Raw genomic sequence first — 21,329 nt, 5'->3', positions numbered from 1 at the left:
AGAGGGGAGAAGACAGAGAGGAAGAAGACAGAGAGAAGGGAGAAGACAGAGAGGGGAGAAGACAGAGGAGGGGAAAGACAGAGAAGGAGAATAGACAGAGAGGGAGAGAAGACAGAGAGGGGAGAAGACAGAGAGGGAGAAGACAGAGAAGGGAGAAGACAGAGAGGGGACCGGAGGAGAAGCATGTGTTTAAAGGTGTGAATGAGAAGTGGAGATTCAATAGATTATAGAACAAATATTTCAACAGATATTTTCATATAATATATTGTAGCGTCTATACTGTATGTGAAGCTATAACATACTGTATGTGGAAGCTATAACATACTGGTTATGTGGAAAGCTATAACGTACTGTATGTGGAAGCTATAACGTACTGTATGTGGAAGCTTAAACATACTGTATGTGGAAGCTATAACATACTGTATGTGGAAGCTATAACATACATGTATGTGGAAGCTGTAACATACTGTATGTGGAAGCTATAACATACTGTATGTGGAAGCTATAACATACTGTATGTGGAAGCTATCAACAACTGTATGTGGAAGCTATAACTACTGTATGTGGAAGCTGATAACATACTGTATTTGGAAGCTATAAACATACTGTATGGGAAGCTGTAACATACTGTGTGGAAGCTATAACATACTGAATGTGGAAGCTATAACGTACCGTTATGTGGAGCTATAACTACTGTATGTGGAAGCTATAACATACTGTATGTGGAAGCTATAACATAGCTGTATGTGGAAGCTTAAATACTGGTATGTGGAAGCTATAACATACTGTATGTGGAAGCTATAACAATACTGATGTGGAAGCTATACATACTGTATGTGGAAGCTATAACGTACGGTATGTGGAAGCTATAACATACTGTATGTGGAAAGCTAACATACTGTTGTGGAAGCTTAACATACTGTATGTGGAAGCTATAATACTGATTGAACTTAACTACTGTATGTGGAAGCTATAAATACTTTATGTGGAAGCTAAAACATACTGTATGTGGAAGCTAAACATACTGTGTGTGAAGCTATAACATACTGTATGTGGAAGCTAATAACGTACTGTTGTGGAAGCTATAACATACTGTATGTGGAAGCTATAACATACTGTATGTGGAAGCTATAACATACTGTATGTGGAAGCTATAACATACTGTATGGGAAGCTATAACTACGTATGTGGAAGCTATAACTACTGTATGTTAAGCTGTAACATATTATGTGGAAGCTATAACATACTGAATGTGGAAGTATAACGTACTGTATGTGGAAGCTTAACGTACTGTAGTGGAAGCTATAACATACTGATTGTGGAAGCTATAACATACTGTATGTGGAAGCTATAACATACTGTATGTGGAAGCTATAACGTACTGTATGTGGAAGCTATAACATACTGTATGTTGGAAGCTATAAACATACTGTATGTGGAAGCTATAACATACTGTAGTGGGAAGCATAACATACTGTATGTGGAGCTATAACATACTGTATGTGGAACTATAAACATACTGTATGTGAAGCTATATAACATACTGTATTGTGGAAGCTATAACATCTGTGTGGAAGCTGTAAACATACTGTATGTGGAAGCTATAACATACTGAATGTGGAAGCTATAATACTGTATGTGGAAGCTATAACATACTGTATGTGGAAGCTGTAACATACTTATGTGGAAGCTATAACATACTGTATGTGGAAGCTATAACATACTGTATGTGGAAGCTATTAACAACCAACTGTATGTGGAAGCTATAACATACTGTATGTGGAGCTATAACATACTGTATGTGGAAGCTGTAACATACTGTATGTGGAAGTGTAACATACTATGTGGAAGCTATAACATACTGTATGTGGAAGCTATAACATACTGTTGTGAAGTATAACATACTGTATGTGGGAAGTGAAACATACTGTATGTGGAAGCTAATAACATACTGTATGTGGAAGCTATAACATACTGTATGTGTGAAGCTATAACATACTGTATGTGGACACTGTCACTGATGTAACATACTGTAGTGTGGAAGCTAAACATACTGTACGTGGAAGCGTATAACATAGATGTGAAGCTTAAAAAAGCATTTTCTCATGGAATACTGAATGTAGTTAACCCTTTGTTTCAAAGACCATTCGAGGACTGGATATGAATGAGTCGTGTGTTTCTCTATTTTCTAGATGTGTATAAGAGACAGCACACACACACACAAAATCAGAACTCAGATACACAAATATGATAAGCTTAAAGAGGGGCTGAACTTGGCTTTTCCGCCTGCTCATTAAGAAATGTTAGAAGCCACGAGCGAGAGCTGTTTTGCGGGTGTGGTTTGGTGTGTTATATTCGCTATAGCCTACCGTTGTGTGTTCCTCTTTACCCGCTGTAGTTGAAACAGCCACAGTATCAACCGCGTGACGCAGCATGACAACGTGGATGTGATAGATCAAGAAGCCCTGAGTTTGCTATTTTCTAGAGTAGTATCTTTGATGACAGTTTGTGATGGAGCTTGGCCTCGTACAAGAGGGTGAGCCCTCCAGGGTACATCCTAGCTCCATCCGCCCACCCCCAGACCCTCAGTCCCTACCCTCTACCCCCCCTCACCTGGCCCAGCATGAGCATCTTCTCCTGGAGCTTGGCTTCGTAGAAGAGGGTGAGCTCCTCCAGGGCGCGGCCCTTGCTGTCCTCCATGGCCTGCAGCTGCCGCTCGTAGCCCTCCTGCATGAGCTGCGACTTGAGCTGCAGCTCCTGGTACTTCTCGTACTCCAGCATCAGCTTCTGGTTACTGGTCGACTCTGGGGAATGACGAAGATGATGACATGGAGGCAGGTAGCCTAGTGGTTAGAGCGTTGGGCCAGTAATCGAAAGGTTGCTAGATCGAATCCCCCGAGCTGCCAAGGTAAACATCTGTCGTTCTGCCTCTGGACAAGGCAGTTAACCCACTGTTCCTAGGCCATCGTTGTAAATAAGAACTTGTTCTTAACTGGCTTGCCTAGTTAAATAAAAAAATTATAAAAAATGTTCCTCTAACAGACACCTTTACCTTAAACAGTTTACACCGTACGGTGTGGCCCATGCAGGAATCAAACCCACTACTCGTGAAGGGTGTAAAATACAGGGCCCAGCAGGGTTATTGAATACAAAACTTAGTCTGAATGGTCTGTTGGATGAGTTCTGTTGTAAAGTATTAAGAGGTTACATTCAGCTAAGGTCAAAAGGTTTCAGAATATTTTATTGAATCTTAAGAAATTGCATTTACGTGCGGTTACGTAGATTTTTTTATTTATTTCTCTCTTACCGAAATCCTGCTGCTCTCTGGAGTGTTTCTCCACAACCTCCCTCATGACCTCCTGGTTGGACATTTCCTGCTTCTCTTTCTCCGTTTTCAGGACCTGCAACACAACAGATCAGACCTGGGTTCAATTTTCTTCATCAATTAATGTTTACTTTAGCCTTGTCATTGCCTCAATTTTCTTCATCAATTAACGTTTACTTTAGCCTTGTCATTTTAAAAACTTTTTCTATTGGTTCTGTTGAAACAGGGAAGCTCAGTCAAGCCCAGATAAGAGTATTCAAAATGATTTCAAATAGTATTTGAAGCCAGGTCCGCAACTGAATAATGTATATAAACATATAGGCTGTGAATATGCATGACAGACGGACCACGACCCTGAATGAAGGGTTCTCTCAAAGGAAAATGTACTGTGTTGACATACAAACATCTGCACATTTGTACCATACCAGGTGCTGCATTAGAGTAAACAGTAACGATTGTGAGAAATAGGCAATAGCTGAGTGAATCTGCTTTTAGCAGGCTACTTGAAGAACATATATCTGCCTTTTAGCAGGCTACTTTGAAGAACATATATCTGCTTTTAGCAGGCTACTTAAGAACAGATATCTGCTTTTAGCAGCTACTTGAAAGAACAGAATATCTGCTTTTAGCAGGCTACTTGAAGAACAGATATCTGCTTTTTAGCAGGCTACTTGAAGAACAGATATCTGCTTTTAGCAGGCTACTTGAAGAACAGATATCTGCTTTTAGCAGGCTACTTGAAGAACAGATATCTGCTTTTAGCAGGCTACTTGAAGAACAATATCTGCTTTTAGCAGGCTACTTGAAGAACAGATATCTGCTTTTAGCAGGCTACTTGAAGAACAGATATCTGCTTTTAGCAGGCTACTTGAAGAACATATATCTGCTTTTAGCAGGCTACTTGAAGAACAGATATCTGCTTTTAGCAGGCTACTTGAAGAAACAGATATCTGCTTTTAGCAGGCTACTTGAAGAACAAAATCTGCTTTTAGCAGGCTACTTGAAAGAACAGATATCTGCTTTTAGCAGGCTACTTGAAGAACAGATATCTGCTTTTAGCAGGCTACTTGAAGAACATATATCTGCTTTTAGCAGGCTACTTGAAGAACAGATATCTGCTTTTAGCAGGCTACTTGAAAACAAACACGCTTTTAGCAGGCTACTTGAAGAACAGATATCTGTTTAGCAGGCTACTTGAACAGATATCTGCTTTTAGCAGGCTACTTGAAGAACAGATATCTGCTTTTAGCAGGCTACTTGAAGAACAGATATCTGCTTTTAGCAGGCTACTTAAGAACAGATATCTGCTTTTAGCAGGCTACTTGAACAGATATCTCTTTAGCAGGACTTGAAGAACAGATATCTGCTTTTAGCAGGCTACTGAAGAACATATATCTGCTTTTAGCAGGCTACTTGAAGAACAGATATCTGCTTTTAGCAGGCTACTTGAACAGATATCTGCTTTTAGCAGGCTACTTGAAGAACATATATCTTCTTTTAGCAGGCTACTTGAACAGATATCTGCTTTTAGCAGCTACTTGAAAGAACAGATATCTGCTTTTAGCAGGCTACTTGAAGAACATATATCTGCTTTTAGCAGGCTACTTGAAAGAACATATATCTGCTTTTAGCAGTCTACTTGAAGAACATATATCTGCTTTTAGCAGGCTACTTGAAGAACATATATCTGCTTTTAGCAGGCTACTTGAACAGATATCTGCTTTTAGCAGCTACTTGAAAACATATATCTGCTTTTAGCAGGCTACTTGAACAGATATCTGCTTAGCAGGCTACTTAAGAACAGAATCTGCTTTTAGCAGGCTACTTGAAGAACAGATATCTGCTTTTAGCAGGCTACTTGAAGAACATATATCTGCTTTTAGCAGGCTACTTGAAGAACAGATATCTGCTTTTAGCAGGCTACTTGAAGAACAGATATCTGCTTTTAGCAGGCTACTTGAACAGATATCTGCTTTAGCAGGCTACTTGAACAGATATCTGCTTTTAGCAGGCTACTTGAAGAACAGATATCTGCTTTAGACAGGCTACTTGAAGAACATATATCTGCTTTTAGCAGGCTACTTGAAGAACATATATCTGCTTTTAGCAGGCTACTTGACAGATATCTGCTTTTAGCAGGCTACTTGAAAAACATATATCTGCTTTTAGCAGGCTACTTGAACAGATATCTGCTTTTAGCAGGCTACTTGAAGAACAGATATCTGCTTTTAGCAGGCTACTTGAAGAACATATATCTGTTTTGCAGGCTACTTGAAAAATATATCTGCTTTTAGCAGTCTACTTGAAGACATAATCTGCTTTTAGCAGGCTACTTGAAGAACATATATCTGCTTTTAGCAGGCACTTGAACAGATATCTGCTTTTAGCAAGCTACTGAAGAACATATATCTGCTTTTAGCAGCTACTTGAACAGATATCTGCTTTTAGCAGGCTACTTGAAGAACAGATATCTGCTTTTAGCAGGCTACTTGAAGAACATATATTCGCTTTTAGCAGGCTACTTGAAGAACATATATCTGGCTTTTAGCAGGCTACTTGAACAGATATCTGCTTTTAGCAGGCTACTTGAAGAACATATATCTGCTTTAGCAGGCTACTTGAAGAACAGATATCTGCTTTTAGCAGGCTACTTGAAAAACAGATATCTGCTTTTAGCAAGGCTACTTGAAGAACAGATATCTGCTTTTAGCAGGCTACTTGAACAGATATCTGCTTTTAGCAGGCTACTTGAAGAACATAACATCTGCTTTTAGCAGGCTACTTGAAGAACAGATATCTGCTTTTAGCAGGCTACTGAGAGAACAGATATCTGCTTTTAGCAGGCTACTTGAAGAACAGATATCTGCTTTTAGCAGGCTACTTAAGAACAGATATCGCTCTTTAGCAGGCTACTTGGAACAGATATCTGCTTTTAGCAGGCTACTTGAAGAACATATATCTGCTTTTAGCAGGCATACTGAAAAAAACAGATATCTGCTTTTAGCAGGCTACTTGAAGAAACAGATATCTGCTTTTAGCAGGCTACTTGAAGAACAGATATCTGCTTTTAGCAGGCTACTTGAAGAACATATATCTGCTTTTAGCAGGCTACTTGAAGAAACAATAATCTGCTTTTAGCAGGCTACTTGAAGAACAGATATCTGCTTAGCAGGCTACTTGAAAAATATATCTGCTTTTAGCAGGCTACTTGAAGAACAGATATCTGCTTTTAGCAGGCTACTTGAAGAACAGATATTGCTTAGCAGCTATGAACAGATATCTGCTTTTAGCAGGCTACTGAAAGAACAGATATCTGCTTTTAGCAGGCTACTTGAAGAACAGAATCTGCTTTTAGCAGGCTACTTGAAGAACAGATATCTTGCTTTAGCAGGCTACTGAAGAACAGATATCTGCTTTTAGCAAGGCTACTGAAGACAAACATCTGCTTTCCTTTATAAGAGATGTAGTCTGCACAAAGCGCTCGTTTAGCTTCTTCACTCATAGGAAAACAGATATCTGTTCTTCAGTAGCCTGCTAAAAACATATTCACTCTCTACTGTAGTCTAGTGCTCACAAACAGTACCCTGCATTCGGCCTAATAGAGGTCAGGTAAGGTTGTTATTGGTTGCATCCTTTCATTTCAAGGCCCAGGTCAACAGTATTAGAAAGACGATTTAAATGCAGTGCAGTTCACCAGCCTTGATTCAATAGTTGTACTTTATCTGGATAGCAGCATGCTTGGGTTTAGCCCCACATTCACAACAGTCTCAACTGCACACAGTATCAAGCTCAACAGGAAGCAGGTGCAGACTCTACAAAGGTTAGGTTGTGCCGTGGTACTGGCAGAACAATTGGGCAATGCGTGTGCAACACAGAGCTCTATCCACAGCATATCCCAGTGACACAGAGTTCTATCCACAGCATATCCCAGTGACACAGAGCTCTATCCACAGCATATCCCAGTGACACAGAGCTCTATCCACAGCATATCTCAGTGACACAGAGCTCTATCCACAGCATATCCCAGTTACACATGGCTCTATCCACAGCAATACCAGTGACACAGAGCTCTATCCACAGCAATCCCATGACACAGACTCTATCCACAGCATATCCAGTGACACAGTGCTCTACCCACAGCATATCCCAGTGACATAGAGCTCTATCCACAGCATATCCCAGTGACACAGTGCTCTATCCAAGCATATCCCAGTGACACAGAGCTCTATCCACAGCATATCTCAGTGACACAGAGCTCTATCCACAGCAATCCCAGTGACACAAAGCTCTACCCACAGCATATCCCAGTGACACAGTGCTCTATCCACAGCATATCTCAGTGACACAGAGCTCTATCCACAGACATATCCCAGTGACAACAGAGCTCTATCCACAGCATATCCCAGTGACACAGAGCTCTATCCCACAGCATATCCCAGTGACACAAGCTCTATCCACAGCATATCCCGATGACACAGAGCTCTATCCACAGCATATCCCAGTGACACAGAGCTCTATCCACAGCATATCCCAGTGACACAGAGCTCTATCCACAGCATATGCCAGTGACACAGTGCTCTATCCACAGCATATCCCAGTGATAGTTTGTCCCAGAAACCTGTACCGCAGCCCGCAACTGTGGGCCAAGCAACAAATTAGCCCCCAAAAAATCATAAATTGGCATTAATACGTGTCATATAAGTTTGCCAACATTGCAAAAGAAAATATATATATATCATTGAGTTAGTAAAGCAGCATACAAACATGGTCTCTTTTTTGTTTTCTTGAGTAAGGCAGCTCCAAAATTCTTTCTGTGATGGTGGGACAAGCCAGCAGAAAATACGGAGCGTTGCTCTGTGATTGGCTCAGTGTTCTGTCACTCATGGGGACACTACGTCACCGCCAAGTCTAAGGGTAGACTAAAAAAATTCTAGCCCATTGGGTGCTCCCATAGAGTTACATTAGAAGTGCCCATCCAAAAAGGCTTAAGGTCATTGGCCACAGATAAAAGGACGTCAAATCACGTTATATGTACAGCAGCTTTGATTGGACTGATCATGTCAACATCATACTTTCAAAATCTTAGCTAGCAGTCATCATCATGAATCAAGTCGACAATCTACTGACAAATCCTTTTAATCCTTGTCATATGAAGAGAAATAATGAAGAGAAATTATAGATGAAAAATATCGGTGCTCATCGGCCATTGGACATAAACATTACGCAACAAGTTGGAAATCGCCAATTCAACAATGAGTGGTTTGGAAGGAATCAGTGGCTAACTGCAAGCATTGCAAAGCATCACTAGCCTGCTATTCAGTGGAGTGGCTGTGTGGTCCCAAGTCTAAGATTAAGGGTCTCTTTTCCTAGTTTAAAATGATAAACATTCAACACTGGCCATGCTGTCAATGAAGCATGATTTGTGCCGCGCTCAAATCAACTGTTAACTTCAAAATCTGACTTTAGTGAGTTTAAGACAACTGGGAACTCGGGGAAAAACGAGCTACGACTGGGAAAATAAGCTTTGAACTTTCATCCGACACGGAATTGTAAATCGGGAACTCAGGCATCTTTCAAGAGCTACGACCTGAAGATCACTGACGTCATCATGATTCAAACTTTTTTTTTTTCTTCTTCAGAGTTCCCGGTTGTCTTGAACGCACCATAAATCCAGAGAATGCCAGACTTTGATGACAAAATTTGCCCACGAAGGACCGCCGCGCCACCTTCCTGTTCAAGTGAGCACATCACAACAAGGTGAGTCCAAAATTGTCTTGTATGCTGCTGCATAAATGCTGTAATATTAGGGAGATATGTATATTATAGCTAAGAAAGTAATACTAAATGTATGTTGTGTAGTAAGATGTTAGTAGCCCATGTGCCTCACCCTAATAATTTGGTCTATTTACCCCTCTTAATTTCACCTACTGTTCTGACTTGGTGGTGCACATGTAGCCTATAACTTGTTTTAGAGAAATGTAATCATCGAATATTGTAAGAGCTTTTATTGTTTGCTTATATACCCACTTTATTTATCCTACGGTTCTGACTTGGTGTACAGGGAGAACACTGTAAGAACGGACCATGTTCTGAATTCTGTCGCTGTACATTTCAAAAGTGCTGAACAGATAGTTATATTGACTACGTCCGTCCTAGCTCGCTCATGAATGTCTTAATCAAAATTACGGATTGCCTTTTATCCGCTTGTCGTCCTCTTATGCCATAGTTTTTCCATCTCAATTGTCAGTAGAAACCACATTTGTTTAAGTAAGTCAGCCATATCAGCTATGTTTTTTTTTTAAGTCAGTAGATGAGGCTGAATGAACTGTTTCGCTGCCAGACAAGGCTCTGCTGATAGCCAGGTGTAGCAGTGGTATAGTGTAATTAATGCATTCTTTAGTGTTGTGTTGTGTAGTGGCTTTGCTGGCATGCATCCCACATCTATTTCTTTTGCCCACCAAGGGGCATGCTAAAATACATGATAAAATCGCCACTGGTCGTACCTGGTTTTTGGTCTTGAGGGACTCGATCTCTTGGACAAACTTCTCTGAGAGGTCCTTGATTTTCTCGTTGTAGTTCATGTCCTTCAGACGCAGCTGGTACTCATTCTCCATCTTCAGCTCCTCCACACGGGTCTTCAGCTCCATCATGATCTGGTTCTGTTACAGTAGAATAGAACAGTAGAACAGAACAGAGTAGAATAGAGTACAATAGAACAGAATAGATTACAATAGAACAGAATAGAGTACAATAGAACAGAAATAGAGTACAATAGAACAGAATAGAGTACAATAGAACAGAATAGAATAGAACAGAGTAGAATAAAACAGTAGAATAGAACAGAGTATAGTTTTTGGGGGACAGAGAGTAGGAAGGCAATGCATGATCAAGAGCAACAACCTAGACTACGATGAAGATAACCATTTACATAATCCTACTAGAGGCATGGAACTCAAAGCATTAGTAGCATTGAGCAAACCAGATGTAAATCAAAAGACATGCTAGTATCTCATGTTTTAACTGTATTTTCTCTCTCCCGTATGTCGCCCTCTTTTTCTCCATAATCCATCATGGCCAGTACCTTCTCCTCTAGGTCTGACTTGGTGATGAGGATCTCCTCAGCGTAGGTGATGTCCTTGTCTCTCTTCAGGCCGCGGCCCTCCTTGTCTATGATCTTCCAGATGAGCAGACAGCCGTCCTCAGACACCGTCAGCAGATACTGGTCGTCGAACGTGATCACCATCTGAGTGGGGACAAGGTAATAAAAAGAATACCTTTTATTTAAGTGTTCAGGTGGTACCTCCTTGTTTCATTCCATTATGAAACACTTTCTCCTTACTGAACAAGACCAATGTGATCATCATTATTTATATGTGTTCATTCAGTAGACTTTACTGTACAATGTACAGGTAACTGCCAAAATAAAGGAAACACCAACATATAGTGTCTTAAGGTGTTGGGCCAGCAGGAGCCACCAGAACAGCTTCAATGCACCCTGGTATAGATTCTACAGGTGTCTGGAACTCTATTGGTATAGATTCTACAGGTGTCTGGAACTCTATTGGTATAGATTCTACAGGTGTTGGAACTCTATTGGTAGATTCTACGTGTCTGGAACTCTATTGTATTAGATTCTACAGGTGTCTGGAACTCTATTGTATAAGATTCTACAGTGTCTGGAACTCTATTGGTATAGATTCTACAGGTGTCTGGAACTCTATTGGTATAGATTCCTACAGGTGTCTGGAACTCTATTGGTATAGATTCTACAGGTGTCTGGAACTCTATTGGTATAGATTCTACAGGTGTCTGGAACTCTATTGGTATAGATTCTACAGGTGTCTGGAACTCTATTGGTATAGATTCTACAGGTGTCTGGAACCTATTGGTATAGATTCTACAGGTGTCTGGAACTCTATTGGTTAAGATTCTACAGGTGTCTGGACTCTATTGGTATAGATTCTACAGGTGTCTGGAACTCTATTGGTATAGTTCTACAGGTGTTGGAACTCTTTGTATAGATTCTACAGGTGTCTGGACTCTATTGGTATGATTCTACAGTGTTCTGGAACTCTATTGGTATAGATTCTACAGGTGTCTGGAACTCTATGGTATAGATTCTACAGGTGTCTGGAACTCTTATGGTATAGATTCTACAGGTGTCTGGAACTCTATTGGTATAGATTCTACAGGTGTCTGGAACTCTATTGGTATAGATTCTACAGGTGTCTGGAACTCTATTGTATAGATTCTACGGTGTCTGGACTCTATTGGTATAGATTCTACAGGTGTCTGGAACTCTATGGTATAGATTCTACAGGTGTCTGGAACTCTATGGTATATAGATTCTACAGGTGTCTGGAACTCTATTGGTATAGATTTCTACAGGGTGTCTGGAACTCTATTGGTATAGATTCTACAGGTGTCTGGAACTCTATTGGTATAGATTCTACAGGTGTCTGGAACTCTATGGTATAGATTCTACAGGTGTCTTGGAACTCTATTGGTATAGAATTCTACAGGTGTCTGGAACTCTATTGGTATAGATTCTACAGGTGTCTGGAACTTATTGGTATAGATTTCTACAGGGTGTCTGGAACTCTATTGGATAGATCTACAGGTGTTCTGGAACTCTATTGGTATAGATTCTACAGTGTCTGGAACTCTATTGGGTATAGATTCTACAGGATGTCTGGAACTCTATTGGCATAGATTCTACAGGTGTCTGGAACTCTATTGGTATAGATTCTACAAGTGTCTGGAACTATATTGGTATAGATTCTACAGGTGTCTGGAACTCTATTGGTATAGATTCTACAGGTGTCTGGAACTCTATTGGAGGGATGCGACACCATTCTCCCACGAGAAAATACATAATTTGGTGTTTTATTGATGGTGGTGGAAAAGTCCTAGTCTGGCCCGAGATATCATAGATCAAGCATCAATTGATCTGCAAGATTTGGACATTCCTAGATCTGTTTGTGCTGTATTGTCAAATCTTACTGTAGTCGTCATTCTCATGGCGATGACCAAAGGGGTTGGAATGACAACACAAACAGATCTTTCAGGTACTCCACAATTGAATGTTCTGGGATTGGGCAAAACGACACACACCCACCTTGGTGACAGCCCCTGAGTGGGCCTGGTACTCGATCCAGTCTTTCTGTGTGGATAGAGGGTACTTGATGGCCCTGACGGTCCCGATGGAGGTCCCTGCGAAGAGCATCCGTCCCGAGCGGGACATAGCGATGGTGGTGTAGACCACGTCGTCCGCTGCCACCTCCCTAAGGATCTGAGAACAGTTTGTCACATTGGTACAAAGCACAAGCCAGGTCCCAGATCAGTTTATGCTCTCTCGCCAACACCTATGGCCATAGTTGGCAAGGCAGCACAAACAGATCTGGGATCACGCTAGTACACCATGTCATTCCCACTAGGTGCTTCTTCTCCTCACAGTGGCGAGGCAGGGGAATAAGTGGCTTCCTCTCCTGACAGTGGAGAGGAGGGAGAAGAGGGAGAAAGATGAAACTGGGCCAACATTCTGCACATTTTCTCATCGATGAAACCATAGAAATGGATCTCTGTGGATGAAACATTCAATCTAAATGCAGTGTTCTACTCCCAAGACTACAATTTGTTCCCAACACAGTTACCTAAACTAAGTTTTGTAGACTTGACTCATTGGCAAACTTTTTTTTTAAATGATGTTGTTTAGAAGGAGAGCAAGGGAGAATTCAAGTTGTTGCACAAAGTGTTATCTAGGGAACCACCCTTAGCTGAGGGTATAACCTCAATCCCACCTGACAGTCTTGGATCTCCTTAAGGGTACAGTCTGTCCCCACAGCGAAGATAGTCTTGGCATCGGGCGAGATGGTGACGCCAGTGTAGCTGCAGGACTTCAGAACGCTCTCCGACTCGCGTTTGCTGTTCAGCGTGTTCCACTCGTACACGGCCCCGTCCATCCCGCACGACACCAGGCGACTGTCGTCCGTGCTCCACACGATGGCCCGCACCTGACAGACATCATTTATACACAATAACAAGTCAGACAGCAGGGAGATGTAGTAGTGACAGCCAGCTGGGTTTCATACACAGTCTCTGAGGGAAATGATGTTTGATGAGTACAGGACCATAGATTTTCCTGTTAAGGGAAAACACACCTTTCCATTGTGGCCCTTCAGATTTAAGAGGTTGTCAAATGTAGTGGAGGAGTAGATGTGGATGAGGTTTCCGTTGACAGCAGCAAACATGTGTCCCCCATGGCTGAAAACACACTGGGAAGAGAGAAACACAGACAAGCAACAAGACATGGCTTATTATTCCATTGATCACAATACAATATGAATTCATTTAGTTAAACTGACAGTATCTATAGGGAAGTTTATTTTGACATGGAGTACCTGTAACACACACACATACAGTACCCTACACACCCCACCCCAACACCAACCCTTCCCCCACCTCTCTGCAGCCCCTGACAGTGAACTCCTTGAAGGTCCTAACATCGTCGATGAGCAGGTTCATGAGGCGCAGCTTGTCGGAGAAGCCCACCAGGATGAAGAGACCAGAGGGGTGCAGGGCCACGCTGAAGGCCTCTTCCTGGAACTCCTTATGCAGCTCCAGCACACTGACACAGGAGGAGAAGACTCTCATTTAGAACACAGTGTTAATATAAACCTGTGGTTGATTGGCTACGCTCCAGGACGTTAGTACTTTTTATAAATCTATTTGGTGTAAATCATGCTTTGGAGCCAATAGGAGATTTGCACTAACGTTTGAATTGAGCGTAGATTTCCCAAGTAGGGTGACCACATTTAAAATACTCAAATGAGGGACAATGAGAGTGTAGCCTACATGTATATATATATACAGTAACAGTCAAAAGTTTGGACACACCTACTCATTTCAGGGTTTTTCTTTATTTTACTATTTTCTACATATATAGTGAAGACATCAAAACTATGAAATAACACATATGGAATCATGTAGTAACCAATATATACCAATATATTTTATATTTTAGATTCTTCAAAGTAGCCACACTTTGCCTTGATGACAGCTTTGCACACTCTTGGCATTCTCTCAACCAGCTTCATGAGGTAGTCACCTGGAAGGCATTTAAATTAACAGGTGTGCCTTGTTAAAAGTTAATTTGTGGAATTTCTTTCCTTCTAAATGCATTTGAGCCAATCAGTTGTGTTGTGACAAGGTAGGGGGGTGGTATATAGAAGATAGCCCAATCTGGTAAAAGACCAAGTCCATATTATGGCAAGAACAGCTCAAATAAGCAAAGAGAAACGACAGTCCATCATTAGTTTAAGACATGGAGGTCAGTCAATGCGGAAAATGTGCAGTCTCAAAAACCATCAAGACCTATGATGAAATTGGCTTTCATGAGGACCACCACAGGAAAGGAAGACCCAGAGTTACCTCTGCTGCAGAAGATAAGTTCATATTTGCAGCCCAAATAAATGCTTCACCGCGTTCAAGTAACAGAGACATCTTAACATCAACTGTTCAGAGGAGACTGTGTGAAACAGGCCTTCATGGTCAAATTGCTGCAAAGAAAACACTACTTAAAGACACCAATAAGAAGAAGAGACTTGCTTGGGCCAAGAAACACGAGCAATGGACATTAGACCGTTGGAAATCTGTCCTTTGGTCTGATGAGTACTGTCACGTTCCTGACCTGTTTTCTGTTTAGTTTTGTGTGTTAGTTGGTCAGGACGTGAGTTTGGGTGGGCATTCTATGTTATCTGTTTCTATGTTGGTTTAGGGTTGCCTGGTATGGCTCTTAATTAGAGGCAGGTGTTTTGCGTTCCTCTGATTAAGAGTCATATTTAGGTAGGCTGTTCACAGTGTTTGTTTGTGGGTGGTTGTCTTCCGTGTCTGTGTCTGTACACCACGCGGGACTGTTTACGGTTTGTTTCAGTTTGTGTAGTCTATGTTTCCTATTCGTGCGTTCTTCTTGTTTTATGTAAGTTCGTCGTCTAGGTCTGTCTACACCGTTTGTTGTTTTGTTAGTTTATTCAAGTTCGTGTTTTTTCGTTAATAAATATGTGTTCAAACTCCACTGCGCCTTGGTTCGATCAATACTCCTCCTTTTCGACTGAAGAGAAGGAGGACCGCTGTTAAGAACCACCACCCGATCCAGAACCAAGCGGCGTGAATTCGGCAGTGGCCTGCTACACAGGAATCATGGACTTGGGAGGAAATATTAGAGGAAAAAGGACCCTGGGCGCAAACTGGAGAATATCGCTGCTCTCCTGAGAAGAGTGAGGCAGCCACAGCCCAGGAGCGGTGGTTTAAGGAGGCAGCTAGGAGACGTGGATGGAAGCCGGAGAATCAAGCTCGAAACCGGAATTATGAGGGGACGCGTCTTGCACGGAAGCCCGAAAAGCCCGTGAGTAACTCCCAAAAATTTCTTGGGGGGGGGCTAAGGGGTAGTGGGCCTAGGGCAGGTAGGAGACCTGCGCCCACTTCCCCAGGCTAACCGTGGAGAGCGGGAGTACGGGCAGACACCGTGTTACGCAGTAGAGCGCACGGTGTCTCCTGTACGTGTGCATAGCCCGGTGCGGGTTATTCCACCTCCCCGCACTGGTAGGGCTAGATTGGGCATTGAGCCAGGTGTCATGAGGCCGGCTCACACGCGTCTGGTCTCCAGTGCGTCTCCTCGGGCCGGCATACATGGCACCTGCCTTACGCATGGTTTCCCCCGGTTCGCCTACACAGCCCGGTGCGGGTTATTCCACCTCCCCGCACTGGGCGGGCGACCGGGAGCATTCAACCAGGTAAGGTTGGGCAGGCTCAATGCTCAAGAGAGCCAGTAGCCTGCCACGGTCCGGTATTTCCGGCGCCACCTCCCCGCCCCAGCCTAGTACCTACAGTGCCTCACCTACGCACTAGGCTACCAGTGCATTTCCAGAGCCCTGTTCCTCCTCCACGCACTCTCCCTATAGTGCGTGTATCCAGTTCGGTGCCTCCAGTTCCGGCCCCACGCACTAAGCCACCTGTGCGTCTCCTAAGTCCTGTACACACTGTCAGCTTCTCCCCGTACTAGTCCTGAGGTGCGTGCCCTCAGCCCGGGTCCCACCAGTGCGGTACCACGCACCAGGTATAGAGTACGCTTTGAGAGTTCGTGTGCCCTGTCCCTGCTCCCCGCACTAGTAGGAAGGTGGCTTATCCTTAGCCAGGTGCCTCCAGTTCCGGCACCACGCACCAGGTCTACAGTGCGCAGTATCCGGCAGCAGCCATCCGTCTCACCAGCGCCATCTGAGCCATCCGTCTCACCAGCGCCATCTGAGCCATCCGTCTCACCAGCGCCATCTGAGCCATCCGTCTCCCAGCGCCATCTGAGCCATCCGTCTCCCCAGCGCCGTCTGAGCCATCCGTCTGCAATGAGCTGCAAAGCCGCCCGTCTGCCGTGAGCCTGCAAAGCCGCCCGTCTGCCATGAAGCCTACAGAGCCGTCCGCCAGACAGGAGTCGCTAGAGCCGCCCGCCAGACAGGAGCCGCTAGAGCCGTCCGTCAGACAGGGTCTGCCAGAGCCGCCAACCAGACAGGATCTGCCAGAGCCCCAACAGACAGGATCTGCCAGAGCCGCCAAGCCAGACAGATCTGCCAGAGCCGCCAGCCAGACAGGATCTGCCAGAGCCGCCAGCCAGACAGGATCTGCCAGAGCCGCAGCAGCCATGAGCAGCAGAGCCGTCAGCGAGCCATGAGCAGCCAGAGCCGTCAGAGAGCCATGAGCAGCCAGAGCCGTCAGAGAGCCATGAGCAGCCAGAGCCGTCAGAGAGCCATGAGCAGCCAGAGCCGTCAGCCAGCCATGAGCGTCCAGAGCCGTCAGCCAGCCATGAGCGTCCAGAGCCGTCAGCCTGCCATGAGCGTCCAGAGCCGTCAGCCTGCATGAGCGTCCAGAGCCGTCAGCCTGCCATGAGCGTCCAGAGCCGTCAGCCTGCCATGAGCGTCCAGAGCCGTCAGCCTGCCATGAGCGTCCAGAGCCGTCAGTCAGCCATGAGCTGTCCCTCAGCCAGAAGCGGCTAGTAATTCAGAACTGCCCCTCAGTCCAGAGCTGTCTCTCTGTCCGGAGCTGCCCTTAGTCCGGAGTTGCCCCTCTATCCTGAGCTACCTCTTTATCCTGAGCTACCTCTCTCTCCTAAGCTATCCTCTGTCCTGAGCTATCCCTATGTCCTGAGCTACCTTGTCCCAGAGCTGTCCTTGATTCTGGTGTTGCCCCTAAATTTAGGTGGGGTTTTTTGGAGGGTGGTCTTGTGGGAGGCTAAGGAAGCGGGGATTGATTATGGTGGGGTGGGAACCACGCCCGGAGCCTAAGCCACCACCGTGGTCAGATGCCCACCCAGACCCTCCCCTGGACTTTTTGGTGATGCGTTCGGAGTACGCATCTTGAGGGGGGGTTATGTCACGTTCCTGACCTGTTTTTCTGTTTAGTTTTGTGTGTTAGTTGGTCAGGACGTGAGTTTGGGTGGGCATTCTATGTTATCTGTTTCTATGTTGGTTTAGGGTTGCCTGGTATGGCTCTTAATTAGAGGCAGGTGTTTTGCGTTCCTCTGATTAAGAGTCATATTTAGGTAGGCTGTTCACAGTGTTTGTTTGTGGGTGTTGTCTTCCGTGTCTGTGTCTGTACACCACGCGGGACTGTTTACGGTTTTTTTCAGTTTGTGTAGTCTATGTTTCCTATTCGTGCGTTCTTCTTGTTTTATGTAGTTCGTCGTCTAGGTCTGTCTACACCGTTTGTTGTTTTGTTAGTTTATTCAAGTTCGTGTTTTTTCGTTTAATAATATGTGTTCAAACTCCACTGGCCTTGGTTCGATCAATACTCCTCCTTTTCGACTGAAGAGAAGGAGGACCGCCGTTACAAGTACAAATTAGACATTTTAAGGTTCCAACCGCCATGTCTTTATGAGATGCAGAGTAGGTGAACGGATGATCTCCGCATGTGTGGTTCCCACCGTGAAGCATGGAGAAGGAGGTGTGATGGTGTGGGGGTGCTTTGCTGGTGACACTGTCTGTGATTTATTTAGAATCAAGGCACACTTAACCAGCATGTCTACCTAAACATTCTGCAGCGATACTGCATCCCATCTGGTTTGCGTTTAGTGGGACTATAATTTGTTTTTCAACAGGACAATGACTCAACACACCTCCAGGCTGTGTAAGGGCTATTTGACCAGAAGGAGAGTGATGGAGTGCTGCATCATATGACCTGGCCTCCACAATCCCCCGACCTCAACCAAATTGAGATGGTTTGGGATGAGTTGGACCGCAGAGTGAAGGAAAAGCAGCCAACAAGTGCTCAGCATATGTGGGAAACTCCTTCAAGACTGTTGGAAAAGCATTCCAGGTGAAGCTGGTTTGAGAGAATGCCAAGAGTGTGCAAAGCTGTCATCAAGGCAAAGGGTGGCTATTTGAAGAATCTCAAATATATTTTGATTTGTTGAACACGTTTCTGCTTACTACATGATTCCATACAGTATGTGTTATTTCATAGTTTTGATGTCTTCACTATTATTCTACAATGTAGAAAATAGTACAAATAAAGAAAAACCCCTGAATGAGTAGGTGGGTCCAAACTTTTGACTGGTACTGTATATCTTTTTTGGTAAATTAGTGGTGTTTTAATTTATTGATAAAATGCGGGACATGACTGTTTGGTTGCGGGACGCAGGACAATGGGCCAAAACACGGGACTGTCCTGCAAAATCCGGGACATATGGTCACCCTATTCTCAAGTTTTGTCCCACAATATGAATAGAATGGAATGGAATGAAAAACGCTGAAATATATAATCTAGAGACAACAGACGTACACTAATGGAGAACACAGTTGGTGGTCGATTCCATTTCAATTTAGTCAAATCAGGAAGTGAACTAAAAATTCAGATTGAAATTTTTCCCATTGAAAAGAAAAGAGATAATCTCTTACTTGGTCTCAAAGTTCCAGATGCGTACAGAGTGGTCCAGGGAGCATGTGGCGATGAGGGGCTTGCGGATGCAGATGGACAGACCTGTGATGATGTTGGAGTGAAACGAGTGGGACAGGAACTCAAAGTGGGCTTGCTCCCCCTGGTGGACAACACAGAGAAATTGAGTTTAGTGCATGAGGCACACAAGCCTTTCAACGTCCCAATTCTCTACTCTTCTGCTCAAAGTGTTCACTTGTTAACTTACTTTCATGCACCAATCCAATTATTTGAAATGGAAAGGGAAGGAGTGTACAAGTGCCCATTGCGGGTGAAAGGATTGTCTAAAGGGAAACCAATATGGTCAATATACTTCACTTAGACATATCCACACTCAATCTCAGGCTCTCAACTATATTCCTCTGGATTGGAAGGAAGGAATGACAGTAGGAAGGATAGAAGGACAAAATAAAGAAAAGGAGCATTTGGACCTAACCTAACCTGGACCTAACCTAACCTGGACCTAACCTGGACCTAACCTAACCTGGACCTAACCTGGACCTAACCTAACCTGGACCTAACCTGGACCTAACCTAACCTGGACCTAACCTAACCTGGACCTAACCTAACCTGGACCTAACCTGGACCTAACCTGGACCTAACCTGGACCTAACCTGGACCTAACCTAACCTGGACCTAACCTGGACCTAATCCTGCTGACTGTGAGCCCAGCATGCTTTAGCATAGAATGCCATAGCAGCTGTTCACCTTGCACACATCCATATGATCTATATCATATACCAGGGGTTCTCAAAGTGGGGTCTGCGGCCAGATCTCAAAATAAATCAATTGAAAATAGGTCTGTTTGAGATACAAGTTGGAGGCAGAGAAGGCTGGGGGGAGGAGCTTTAGGAGGTTGGGCTCATTATAATAGCTGGAATGGAATTAATGGAATGGAGTTTCTATATGTTTGTTACTGTTGCATTCGTTTCCTTCCAGCCATTACTATGAGCCTGTCCTCCTATAGCTCCTCCCACCAGCCTCCTTTTCCTCAAACTTGTATCTCAAACAGACCATTTAAAAAATGCTTGCTAGGATTTCATACTGCCTTGGCTGCGCTGGCCAATCAGCAGTCTACTCACATGAATATTTTTTAATGACCGGTATACCCCCACACCATTCTGTTGTTGAAGTACACCCACACCATTCCAACACAGAAAAGTAGCTTTTTAACATATTATTATTATTATTATTTTTTTTTGAAAACTAAGTATCACTCATATTGTCATTAACTATAGGTCATACTTCATAGAAATCTGTAAACACTGGACAGTTACTTAAATACTGAATTTAAAAACAAACATAAATGCACTGTAATTGAAGCTTTAAAACTGCAGAGTTCTCTCTCTTCCCCATGACAAAATGTGTTGAATTACAGGATATTAGCTTTAAAACTGCAGTTCTCTCTCTTCCCCATGACAAAATGTGTATAATTACAGGAAATTTATGTTCTCTCTTCCTCATGACAAAAGGTGTAGAATTACAGGAAATTAATGTTCTCTCTTCCTCATGACAAAAGGTGTAGAATTACAGGATATTAGCTTGAAAACTGCAAAATGTTCTCTCTGATGCCAAGAGGAGGTCCTTTAAAATGTTCCTTCCCAGAGACTTGGTTCGTCCGGCGATGCACTGCCAAAGTCATAGTAAAACTCCTTGTATGCTATTTTGATCTAACTCGAGTTATGATTATGAGTTGGGTTCCTGGTTCCTGATAAAACAAAAGGGCCGGCCCTCCTGTACTATACATATAGGCCTATATTTTCACTATATCACTGCTCACCTTGCTCATCTCAGCAGAGGACAGGGTGATGCTGTAGAGCTGACCACGGTCTGTACTGGTGACCAGGGTCTCTTCTGACGGGCTGATACACAGCGTGACCATCTCCTGCTGCTCCGCATGACTCGGCTCGTTGCTGCACGGGTCTGCAGGGATCTGACACACACACACACACACACACACACACACACACACACACACACACACACACACACACACACACACACACACACACACACACACACACAC

At 43.6% G+C, this 21,329-nt stretch overlaps 1 protein-coding gene across 1 annotated transcript in view; it reads right to left on the bottom strand.

The window, feature by feature from the left end:
- Positions 1–21,329, bottom strand: part of LOC111978920 (cilia- and flagella-associated protein 57-like) — a 57,969-nt gene that overhangs the window by 32,133 nt on the left and 4,507 nt on the right. Inside the window, 10 exon segments of the mRNA XM_070449004.1 lie at positions 2,614–2,804; positions 3,308–3,401; positions 9,829–9,984; positions 10,407–10,568; positions 12,444–12,617; positions 13,126–13,338; positions 13,486–13,599; positions 13,787–13,952; positions 19,267–19,406; positions 21,084–21,236. Of these exon segments, the coding sequence (XP_070305105.1) occupies positions 2,614–2,804; positions 3,308–3,401; positions 9,829–9,984; positions 10,407–10,568; positions 12,444–12,617; positions 13,126–13,338; positions 13,486–13,599; positions 13,787–13,952; positions 19,267–19,406; positions 21,084–21,236 (1,563 nt within the window).

This window comes from Salvelinus sp. IW2-2015, linkage group LG19, assembly GCF_002910315.2.
Source record: "Salvelinus sp. IW2-2015 linkage group LG19, ASM291031v2, whole genome shotgun sequence".
Lineage (NCBI taxonomy): Eukaryota > Metazoa > Chordata > Actinopteri > Salmoniformes > Salmonidae > Salvelinus > Salvelinus sp. IW2-2015.
The sequence above is the reverse complement of the archived record's forward strand: the minus strand, read 5'-3'. Positions and strand labels throughout refer to the sequence as shown.